At 41.8% G+C, this 12774-nt stretch overlaps 2 protein-coding genes across 2 annotated transcripts; one reads left to right on the forward strand and one right to left on the reverse strand.

Annotated features, from left to right (window-relative positions):
* Positions 1–5547: 5547 nt before the first annotated feature.
* On the forward strand, positions 5548–6495 carry LOC309505833 (olfactory receptor 6N1-like; the record flags this gene model as incomplete). The annotated part of the gene is made up of 1 exon (XM_082179288.1): positions 5548–6495. The coding sequence occupies one exon, from the start codon at positions 5548–5550 to the stop codon at positions 6493–6495; it is 948 nt and encodes a 315-aa protein (XP_082035414.1).
* A 4242-nt stretch (positions 6496–10737) lies between these two features.
* On the reverse strand, positions 10738–11679 carry or64a1 (odorant receptor, family 64, subfamily A, member 1; the record flags this gene model as incomplete). The annotated part of the gene is made up of 1 exon (XM_082179289.1): positions 10738–11679. One exon carries the CDS (start codon positions 11677–11679, stop codon positions 10738–10740), a length of 942 nt encoding a protein of 313 aa, XP_082035415.1.
* Positions 11680–12774: the final 1095 nt, after the last annotated feature.

The following is a 12774-nucleotide window of genomic DNA, read 5'->3' on the forward strand; positions in this document are numbered from 1 at the left end:
ACGCCTGCAAACAAACGCCGTCACGACGAGCAATGTTCAGCACCCCGCGTGCCTCACTCACCGGCGAAAGGAGAAAGAGAGGGTGTTCTGAGTCCCGCTGAGGCCGGACCAACCTCCAATTCTTGCACATTTCCCAGTCCCAGCATATGAGCCGTCAAAGCATTTCGCTCCGTCAGTCCCATGAGAAGGCGACTGCAGATGTGTATTTTGCAGCCAACGAGCGCGTTGTACAACCCGCTCTCCTGCACCCAAACACCGTCTTCACGGCACCCCAGAGAAATCTCTTAGGAGTACAATTCTGAGGATTCGGCTTATGCCGCATGTGTTCCAAGTGTAGAATATGTGCCCACGTTCTGTGCTCACCCCTACACACAAGCACTATGAACTTCGTGTCTCTATCAGAGCCCTCATAAAGCGGACTAAAGCCGCTCGAGTATTGAATGTAGGTCACGTGTCCACAGCCCCGTGCCCACACCTACCCACTGCCCGCTCTGTTACACGGCCCCTCTCTACCGGCCACTCGCTGTGTGTAAGTCCTGTGCCCGCCCCTAGCGCTCACACATACTGACAAACACTGCACCCCCGGCGCCGCTTTCGCGCGCCGTCCCTCACACAATATGTTCCCCGTCCAAAGCCACCGGGACAATGTGTGTAAAACGGCCAGCCATCTCTGTATGCGAGCCGCCGTATTCAAGCACCAAGAGCGCGCCCGCCGTGCCCGCGCCGCGCCCGCCGCGCCCGCCGCGCCCGCGCCTCCGAATCAGGTTCCCGAGCCCGTGCATCACGGCTATCGGAACCCGGAGGTCATTCTGCCCTTAGCTGTACTATTATTGCAGTAAACGAGCCTGTTTTACACACACACGCCTGCAAAACGAACGCTGACACACAACAGGACGCTCTTTTATATGCTCGCGCTTACTGAATGCTTATGTGTTCTCCCCCTGTGGCACAGTGGCAGAACACTAGGCTGTCGCGCCAGAGACCTGTGTTCGAATCCGGGCTCTGACAGCAAATAAAAATAATGTTTTTTATGAGCATATGAGCCGTCAAAGCATTTCGCTCTGTCAGTCCCCTAAAAGGCGACTGCAGATGCATATTTTGCACATCGCATGCCCTGAGAGGTCAGGGTATGCGAATTTTGAACTATCTGGACGATTGGCTGATTCTAGCACAGTTAGAGGAAGAACTGATCTCCCACAGAACTGTGCTTCTCAGCCACCTGGAAAGCTTGGGTCTCACGGTCAACTGACCAAGAGCTCATTACTGCCCAGTCAGTCAACCCCTTTTCTGGGCTTGGAACTGGACTCTGTGGCAATGACGGTCCGGCTGTCGATATATAGCGCGCGCGCCGTATCTAGCGCCTGGCCGCGTCTTTCCAGCTGGACAGCGCCGCACCCCTGAAAACGTTTCAGAGGATGCTGGGTTATATGGTGTCAGCTGCAGCAGTGCTTCAGCTGGGTCTATTACATATGCGCCCCCTACAACGCTGGTTGAACGCCCGTATGCCTCACCGAGCTTGGCCGGCCGGCGGCATATGAATCAGAGTGACTCAGAGCTGCGTTTCAGCGCTGAGACCCTGGTTAGCGGCTGATTGATACCAGCAGGGAGTGATACCGTTTCACGCCGCAAGTTATCTCGACGGATGCATCCAACTTAGGTTGGGGCGCTCTGTTCGAGGGCAAACCGGTCTTTGGCCTGTGGTCAGACCAGGAAAAATGCCTCCATATAAACTGTTTGGAGATGATAGCGGTCGAAAACGCGCTCAAGCATTTCCTCCCACATATACGGGATCCCCACGTACTAGTCCGTTCGGACAACATGTCTGTGGTGTCCTATGTGAATCGACAGGGCGGTGTCAGATCCAGAAATCTCTGCAATCTGACGAAGCGCCTTCTAGTGTGGGCTCACCACTCGTTGCGCTCGCTGAGAGCCGCGCACGTGCCTGGCCACCTGAATGTCGGTCCAGACGGACTGTACAGGTACAACATTCCCCCGGGAGAATGGTCCCTGCACCCTCAGACAGTCCAGCTGCTGTGGCGCCTGTTCGGCAGGGCGGAAGTCGACCTATGTGCGTCAAAAGACAACGCTCATTGCCCGAGGCTTTTCTCAAAAGCGAGGATGCGTTGGTCCAAACCTGGCCCAGCCGCCAGCTGTATGCTTTCCCCCCGATCTCTCTGTTACCACAGGTAATAAAGAGGGTCAGGGAAAACACGCCACTCAGTGCTCCTCATAGCCCCGCGATGGGGGAACCAAATTGGTACCCAGAGCTAGTGAGGCTGTCGCACTCACCCCCCTGGCCGATCCCGGTCAAGAGAGATCTCCTATCTCAAGCCGGCGGATCGATATGGCATCCCCACCCAGAGCGCTGGTCTCTGCACGTGTGGGTAATCAACGGATACCCGTTGAATTGTCAGAAGGGGTCATAAACACGATCATGCAGTCTAGAGCCCCTTCCACGAGAAGTCTCTACGCGTCTAAATGGTCAGTGTTCACTAAATGGTGCGCCACTAGGAGCCTGGATCCACGCACACGCGGGGTCTCGCGGGTGCTCTCCTTCCTACAAGAGCTGTTGGACAAGGGCAGGTCCCCCTCCACGCTCAAAGTATATGTTGCGGCTATCGCAGCGTTCGCTGAGACTACGCGCAGCCATGCAATAGGAAGAAATGAGCTCATTATCCGCTTCCTTAGGGGAGCCAGGAGGATGAACCCCCCGCGGCCCCCCTCGGTTCCTATCTGGGATCTTTCTTTGGTCTCGGAGGCCCTGAAAGCTTTTCCCTTTGAACCATTAGATTCCGTGGATTTGAAATACCTTTCGCTTAAAACCGTTTTTCTGATAGCTCTGGCATCAGTAAAACGCGTGGGGGATTTACACGCGCTGTCTGTCAGCCCTGCGTGTCTCGAGTTCGGACCTAATGACTCTAAGTCATCCTCAAACCGAGACATGGTTACGTCCCAAAAGCGATTGGCACTCCCTTTAGGGCACAGATCATCTTCCTGTCGGCTCTGCCTGCATCTGACAGTGATGATAGTGATAACCTCCTATGCCCCGTCAGGGCGCTTAGAGTGTACATCACACGCTCCGCCGCCTTCTGGCGTTCCGAGCAGCTTTTCGTTTCGTTTGGTGGGCGCACCAAGGGTCTCGCCGCCTCGAAACAGAGTCTGTCCAGATGGATAGTGGACTCAATCGCAGCTGCATATGCGTCCAAACACCTGCAGTGCCCTATGGGCATCAGAGCCCATTCCACCAGAGGCGTGGCCTCTTCGTGGGCTTGGTCTAGCGGGATTTCTATTCACGACATATGTATGGCGGCAGGCTGGGCCACCCCCTCTACATTCGTGAGATTTTATAATCTGGAAGTCCCCGCCTTGCAGGCTAAACTGTTATCAGTCTAAGCGGGATGTATGTTCTGCCCATCTATTATGCGCAGACTACTCCTATGTATTACTAGCTTTTCTGGTAAGCTGCACTAGGGATAAAAGTCTCTTTATACAGACCGGTGGTTCCGCTCTGTATTTTTCCCCATCATGCGCTGATGTATTAGTGCAGGCCCGCGTTGCTGGCCGCCTAGTCTTCACTTGTGGCGCTAGGGCTTACACTTTTCATACATGGACCGGCGAGGCCGCTCTATATATTTTCCCTGTGATGTGCTTGTGTACTGTGCTGGCCCGCGTTGCTGGCCGCACTCACCTCGGGTTTATACACAGACCGGCAGTGCCGCTCTGTACCCTTATGAAGTGCTTATGACATGTGCTGGCCCGCGTTGCTGGCCGCCTGTTCTCGCATGTTATTTTCCCCGGGTTCCCTGGGAATCATGCATTGATGCTCGGCGCGCACGGCGTTGACAAGGGGTTCCCGTAGCATAAGCAACTTACGCAATACGAGAGAACCTCTCGTAAGAGAACGTACTCGGTTACCTAACGTACCCTCGGTTCTCTCTAGAAGAGGGAACGAGTATTGCGTAACCTGCCATGTCGCGCCACGAGCTTATTCGCTTCAGTCTATGAAAACCAGAATTCCAGCCTGTGAGCCCCTCTTTTATACACGCTAGCCACACCCATTCTGGCGGGCCAGGCGCGTGGAGGGCGCAAAGCGCCCTCACTGGGCGTGACGTCACGCAGGGCTCACTGGTAGGCTGCTGCAGTTGCCGCAGGACAGCCAATGAGCACGCTCATACAGCCTGCCATGGTCTGCTGTCTGCCGCACTGCGTTGACAATAAATACAAAATTAAGGATAAAACCCGCTTCAGATCTCGAGAAAAGACAACTTTACCCGTAGCGTAAGCAACTTACGCAATACTCGTTCCCTCTTCTAGAGAGAACCGAGGTTACGTTAGGTAACCGAGTACGACTATTCTCATGCTAATTGTCTTGTTTGTAAACACTTGCAATACTTTTAAAAAGCTCTCTTGAGAATGTTTTTTTATTTATTTTTCTGTCTACACATGTCATTAAAGTAATATAAAAAATAAGCACTGTTTATTTCATTTGTATATTATGTTGTGTATCTTTGTCCTTATTTTTAATAACAAAGATAAAATATAATGACATAAAGATTTTTATCTTCGCCCACTTTGGCCTAAATGTCTGCCATAATTTTTATTATATATTTTGTAACCTTGTAAGGTTTTGTTTTTAAAATAGGAAAATTAGTTTGGCTGTCTTGCTCAGTAACTTGCAAAATAATAAAACCAACATGAAAAAGAATCGTGATAAAATCATGAATTGTGATTTTCCTGAAAACAATCGTGATATGATATTTTTGCCATATCGCCCACCCCTCTACTTGTGCTGCAACTGTTTGGTCTGTGCTACAAAACTTTCATCCTCTGTAGCACCAATGCTATGTGCAAAAAAGTTAACGTACAGCCCTGCTTCTTATGATAATTGCCTTACATGTGATTCTAAATATGTGATTTACTAAGACAATGCATATTGCAGACTAAATAAATAAATACAATGTGAAATTTATGATGAGGTCATTACAATTGCTAGACTTTTACAGACAGCACAAGCAATACTTCACTGAAAGATCTGGGTTTTAAGATTTTAATTTACAATTTTTATTTACAATAATTAATAATATAATGTGATCAAATTGTATATAATGAAGTGCTCATTTGCATATTACTCTAATACATGTTAAGTATAGACTGACATATATGTAAAAAAAAAATATATATATATATATATATATATATATATATATATATATATATATATTCTCAAGAGAGCTTTTTAAAAGTCTTGCAAGTGTGTTCACAAACAAGACAATTAGCATGAGAATAGTCTCCATACTGTGTATATATATCACCAGATCAGCCTTTCACAACACTGTCAAACTAACAAAAAGAGATTGTGGTAAGATTTTAATTATTTCATTGTCTGCGTCTTTGAAGAACCAGCATATGCTACCTTTAGAGTACTTAATATTTCCGTTTATATAACAGGACTGAAAATCTGAATGATTATTTTTTTGTACTTTTAATTTCAAAATAACAAATTTTTATTATGATGTGCATATCACAAGAGTTTCCATATCATTCCAGATGCAGCCATCACTAGAGAATGAATCCATCGACTTAGTATTAACACTCTCTGGACTAAATGAAACAATGGGGAAAAGATTTGTGTTTTTTTCATTGACTGCAATGTATTATCCATTAATTGTGTTGTGTAATGTAACCATCATTTACACTGTAATCTCACATAAGAAGCTTCATCAGCCAATGTATGTCTTTATATGTAATTTGTGTGTAAATGGACTTTTTGGCACTGGTGGATTCTACCCTAAATTCATGTATGATTTATTATCCCAGTATCATGTGATTTCTTATGCTGGATGTTTGATTCAGATATTTGTCATTTATTCATCTGTTCTGTGTGACTTTTCAACATTAACAGTGATGGCGTATGACAGGTATGTGGCAATAATTAGACCACTTGAGTATCATTCAATAATGACCAATCAGAGGGTTCTTGAATGTATCCTTTTCTGCTGGCTTTCTCCATTTTTTTGCATGTCTGTTTTAATTGTATTAACATCAAGACTAACATTATGTGGCTCTAGCATTGAAAAGCTATATTGTGAAAATTGGTCAGTTGTGAAACTTTCCTGTTTTTCTACAACAGTAAATAATGTGATTGGGTATGTAATCATTATTATATATTTTGGACATGCAATATTGATATTTTGCTCATACATTTACTTGGTTGGAAAATGCAGAAAGTCAATAGAGGGCAGGCACAAATTCATGCAAACATGTGTACCACATCTTCTTGCATTGCTCAATGTGACTGTTGCTTTGCTGTTTGATGTGCTGTACACTCGTTATGGTTCAAAGAGTTTGCCACAAGATTTGCGTAATTTCATGGCCCTGGAATTCTTACTCATACCACCCATTTTAAACCCCCTCATTTATGGACTAAATCTGACAAGACTACGGAAGGAAGTCATGAGACTGCTTTTCAAAAAAGAAGTGGAAATATCTGATTGAATATTTCTTGGTCACAAGCAAAGATTTTATTATCCTAGACATTCTAATACTATGGAAATTGTTTTATTGAATTGGACAACATAAAAATTTTGATAGCTAGGTTTTTCTTTTCAGCCATATTACAAGAATTTGCCATAAAACAAATTTTGTATGTAACATTAAATAATGCAGGCTTACACTTGAGTGTGAATTTCAAATGTTCAAGATGTTTATGTTTCTTTGATGTAATTTAGCCTAACTGTCATACACTAATGATAATTAATTTAAAAATGACTTTAATAATTATTTGAATTTACTTTAAAAATGACATTTTTAGAGAATGTTTCATTTGCATTTCACAAGAAAGTTTTTTGTTGTGATTTTTTTTTTTACTATTATTTTTTTAATAGGCTCAGGCATTGCATGATAGTCTGACCAAAAATATATAGTCCATGAACCAAGAATTGATATGTGATGAATGAGAGGTAAGCCACATTTACAGACTAAAAGGGATAATTGAGAAATGTTGGTCTTAAATGTAAATGATGTAATTCAATTTAATTTACAATAACAACAAAACTTTGAGATCAGGGTGTATGCCCATTTTCCACAACTTTGGCATTGATGAGTTTGGTTGATTTATTTTTTGTGGCATAATGGTAAAAGCTTAGGCAAGGGTAGATTTAGTGCTGGAGATTGAACAGTTAAAGTGGTATGCTAAGTTTATCCCAAGATTGAAATGTACTGCCTGCCTATAATGGTCTGCATTTATCAATGAAACAAACATACGTTCAAAATGTTTGATGTTTTACAGTTGCGAATAAGTGTATAGTTCGGCATATAAGCAAGCGAGTGGCAGCAATAAATACATCTGCTCAAAATCATGTGACATTTTACAAGACGCCAGGAATAACAATTGTGCATAAACAAAGCTAGCATGAGAACAAGCATTTTGAGTCATTAAAAACAACAGCATCAGCAACAGAAGCAGCAGGAAGACAACCTTGCTGTGATGTAACCTTTCATAGTGCATGTTCCAATTAGATAAGTTTGAGCCATATTTGCACATATGGTTCAGGCACATAGCAGGTTTAGGTCAGTTGTTAAACAAACCTATGGCACCCAGGTTCACATTGCTTCAGTAACAAATAACTCTGGGCTTCGCTAGCCCATGCAGATACACATAAGTCAAGCCTCTAGATGTTAAACCATTCAGCAAAGCAGGCCCAGCAAAACACATCCCTTACGGATGAAAAATATATTTCCCATATATGAATGATCAATATATTAAATGGTTTAACTGTATAATTGAAAATATACAGAATAATATATTGTGTTAATATGTTACAATACATTGAATAATACATAAGGAATTGCCGCTTTTCATATATTGAAAAATATGTGACAATACATTTACTAATATATCATTATGTATGTAATTTTATATTCAGTAATACACTTCGTAACATATAGATGTACATTGGCACTTTTCCACTGCATGGTACGGCTCAGCTCGCTTTGCTTTTCCACTGCGTGGTATGACGGCTCGGCTCGCTTTGGTTCGGTTTGTTTTTCCGCTGCAGTTTAGTACCGCTTCGAAGTGGGAGGGAATATTGACTGATCATTAAAGTTGCTGAAAAACATTCCTCGTCATAATATCCAGCTCTCACTGGATCCGCTCCTCGGCTACCAACGAGAGGAACGTCTGCACCTCGTCTTCTGACCAGTCACCGCGATTCAGCCATTTCTTTTTTCAAGTTTTCTTATTTTCTTATTTTTTTTTCAAGCAAGTCGTTTAATAAAAATTGTGCAAACAAATAATACTGTGGTGGAATTTGCTGACTATTTAAATCTAGCGGGTTTGGTGTCTCGTGTTGCAAATCCAATGACACAGGTAGTGACGATTCTCTCAGTGATCTGTAGTGTTTTCATGTCACATTTTAGCATTGGTACGGTACGCTTGGTACCTCAACAGAGGTGGTACCATTTAAGCGAGCCGTACCATGCAGTGGAAAAGTGCCACAAAGTGAGCCGAGCCAAGCCGTACCGTACCGTACCATGCAGTGGAAATGCGCCAAAGTGAGCCGTACTGAACCTTACCATGCACTGGAAAAGCGCCATATGTGATCAGATATGGTACTGCATGTGTAATATATTGCAGACATATTTACTCATGCAAAATAAACACACACATATAGAGAAATATATAATGCAATATATTAATCCAGATGCTGGATTAAAGACTAGGACCACGAATAGTCTATTACTGGCCTGAGACCCAGCCAATCAATGACCCGTAATTGGACCTGCACTGGGCCTGAATAGGTTTTAGTATTGGTACATATAATAAAATGATTTACTTCATGGTGAACAAAATAAAAAAAAATACCTCATGATAATGATGAAATTATCACAGAGATTATAATCAGTTCAAAGTTTTTAAGTGAAGTATTGTTTAAAATTAATCTTTGAATTGACAAGTTATAACAGAATGAAAAGAACTGACATTTCTGTGATCCACCAGTGTTAAATTCTAGTGCTGTAATCCAAATCTTCAGGAGAATCTGTACCAATTCTAAAACCTATTCAGGCCCAGTGCCTGGCAAGTTATATGGGTCATTAATTGGCTTAGACTCTGGCCAGTTATAGCCCATTGGTGGTTCTAGTCTTAAATCCAAATCTGGGCCACTACAAGGCTGTCATTCTTTGCGGTATGTGGGCCGAGCAAAAAGAGGTTTTGTGGAACAGAGCTGGGCCAGATAAAATTTCCTATGTGGGAAAGTGCATTTATATGGCCCATGGTCACAAGCCTGATTTGGACCAGATAATCAATGGACTGGTCTGGGCCACACTCCACCCACCAACATTCGGCCCTCATGTGTTTTTCCCTGATCATGCTGTGCCATCATTTACAGGGTGATGTCATTAACAATGACCTGACAGGGTGGTATGGCTGTGCCACATAAGATACATGTTTTTACCGCTGTATATAATAATATATTTGTGTAGTTTTTAATGGTTTTACATGTCCCCTTGTCCATTTTTAACTCCCCTTAAGAAATGTGTCTTTTTTGTCTTTAATGAATATGGGACTCTACCAGGCATGGTCACAATCAAGACTTGTGCTGCTTCGATAGCTCCATTCAAGCAAATGTATTAATCCTGCATGCCCATGTATATACAATAACTAAGGACAGAATATTAAAACAGGTATAATTTTATAGGGTTTTTAATTTAATTTAATTTTTTTATATAATGTAAATATTAAACTTCCAAATTTAAACTGATGACAGAACAGTACAGCAGCTAGACTAATTATTTTCCATTTGGTTTTCTGCTTTATCTCGGGATCCACATCCCGTAGAGAGTATGTCAGTTCCAGTTTGGATCCAGCCTCTTACAAAGACATCAGATGCCCCAAACTTATGAACAGATGACTCCAGCTCCTGCGAGGACTTCAGATGACGCAAACTCTGAATCAACATGCACCAATGCTACCTTTTCCATATATTAGAATCATTATATCCATAACTCGTAATAATTACTTCAATAAAGCTCATTTTTTCTGCCTTAAATTCCAAATACATTACTTGGACACACTCAGCTCTGATAAAAGATCATTCTAAATTGTAATGGAGACACAAGCATTTTCTGTAAAGGTCCTTTGAAATGACATGTATTGTGAAAAGCGCTATACAAATAAATGTGAATTGAATTGAAATATAAATTACTTAAAGCAAGAAAAAAAAAATCCATATTCAAACACAGTTGAGACAAAGCATGTTAATGCTTAAATATTTTAAATTGCACAGTGTTGAGATTCAAGATTCAAGATTTTATTTGTCACATACACAATTATACAGAGTACAACCAGCAGTGAAATGTAAGTCAGGTCCACTCCAAAGACAGTGCAATTATATATATAAAAAAAAAAAAAACGAATATACGTATATTAAAAAAAAATAAAAGTAGAAAAAAAATATATATATATAAATGTGCAGGTCAAGAGTAACAAGTAACAAAAAGGAAATGTGCCATAACTATTTTGTTGAATATTAGAGTGAAGATATCAAGAGAAGAGTCAAGAGATGTTGACTTGTTTTATGATGACATCAGAAGTATCTGTTACGTGAGAAAACAAAATGCCTCATCTTATAGCTCTTAACAAATCATTTCAGAAAATTAATTTTTATAATAATAAAAATAAAAAAAACACTGCAAAACCAAGTAGCTTTTTAAAATGTCATATTCTCCTTTAATTACTTATGGAAAATTGCCAATTTTTGACCGTTGTAACAAGCACAAAATGTTTTTGTGAATTTCTGGCAAATTTAAGCCATAAATAAGAGGATTGAGAACAGGAGGAATAATCAGAAATTCCACTGAAAAAAATATACCCACAATCTTGTATTTGTCTGAATCATACCGACTTAGAGCAATGTCACAAAATGATGCTATAGAGTAGTTCAGAAAGCTTATAATGTGAGGAAGACATGTTTGTAATGCTTTGCCCCTAAATTCTTTGGAGCTTTTGTGACAAATGATCAAAATTCGGACATAAGTATATAAAATGAAGGAGGCAGGGAGAAAAACTGTTGTTGTTGAGACAAAAAATCCAAGTATATTGTTACTCAAAGTGGAAGTCCCACAAGAGAGCCGAACCACAGACCAGTTGGAACAGTACAGTCGAGCTATGTCAGTCCCACACAAAGGCAACCTGGCTGAGAAGAAAATAACAAGACCCATAGAAAATGCTGCATAAAGTGATGCTATTGCCATGTATGATGCTGTTACTTTTGAGGTCATAATCTGATGATATTTTAAAGGGTTGCATATGGCAACATATCTGTCATATGCCATCAGAGTTAATATTGTATATTCAGATATTGCAAAAGAATAAATTGTAAAAATCTGAACAAAACACGCTTGCCTAGAAATGGTATTTGTATCAGAAAGAAGATCAACCATTATCCTAGGGAAAAAACCAGCTGACCCATAGAGATCATTGACAGACAAGCAAAATATCAGGATGTACATTGGCTCATGAAGGGATCTCTCTTTAAACACCACAAACAAAATGATGGCATTAAATAATATAATTGCTAAATAAACTGTAAGTGTCAAAATTAGGATGAAATATTTAATATGAACAAACTCCTTGAACAAAGTAAAGTAAAAATATGAAGGCATGGTTACATTTTCCATTTGCTGGTCAAAACAATGAAATTGCCACATAAATAAATGTATAGATTCAGTTGATGTCCGTTATTTGAAGAAAAAAACATCCAATAGTTTTTGATGAACTCTGTTCAGTCTAGTCTATACATTTTGTTTTAAAGTAAAAATCAAGAGAGATGGTCATAATAGTGAAGGAAAAAGTGAGGAGAACTAGTTGTTGCCTTTGGTCTGAGGCAACTGCTGAATTTGCTGTTAGCGGTTAATATAACACCATCTGGGGCACATATACCAACAGAACACATGGGAATTTATCTCATTAGTTTAGCTATTTGTTGAGTAAAAAAACAAAAATGGTGGCAATAGGTAATGGCTGTATAAAAATCTGGCATAAAACGTACTCGGTTACTAACGTAACCTCGGTTCTCTCTAGAAGAGGGAACGAGTACTGCGTAAGATATCTTACGCTAGGGGAAAATCCTTTTCCGCGAGATATTGAAGCCAAAAATTATCCTTAATTTTGTAATAATGCAAAACGCGTTGCAGCAGCAATGCAGACATAGGCGAGACAGCTCGCGCGCCTATTGGCTGCTCTGCGGCAACTGCAGCAGCCTATCGAGCGAGGCCTGGCGTGACGTCAGACCCAATCAGGGCACTTCGCGCCCGCTGCGTCACGTCCCGCCGAAATGGGCGTGGTCTAGGCCTATAAATATCGCTCGCAGGCAGCTATTATCTGGTTTTTCATCATCGAAGCAACCAGAGCGTGTGCATGCACGGCAAGATACGCAGTACTCGTTCCCTCTTCTAGAGAGAACCGAGGTTACGTTAGTAACCGAGTACGTTCTCTTACGAGAGGTCTCTCGTACTGCGTAAGATATCTTACGCTAGGGGACCCAATGTAAAACGCCGTGCATGCTGAGATCTGACACCAAAGACCCAAGGGCGAAAGCCCGGGGTACATATAGTGCACAATCACTCAGGGAACTCACAGGGAGTCCGGGAAGAGGGAGGGGTGCAGCCTCACTTTTCCACATATAGTAGCGTCGATGGGACGCGAATTTCATCATACAGACAGGGCGGGGTACGGCCTGAACTGATGGGGAAAATGTGGGTCTTACACAGTTT

This window comes from Leuciscus leuciscus (genome assembly GCF_965113295.1).
Source record: "Leuciscus leuciscus genome assembly, chromosome: 9".
Taxonomy (NCBI): Eukaryota; Metazoa; Chordata; class Actinopteri; order Cypriniformes; family Leuciscidae; genus Leuciscus; species Leuciscus leuciscus.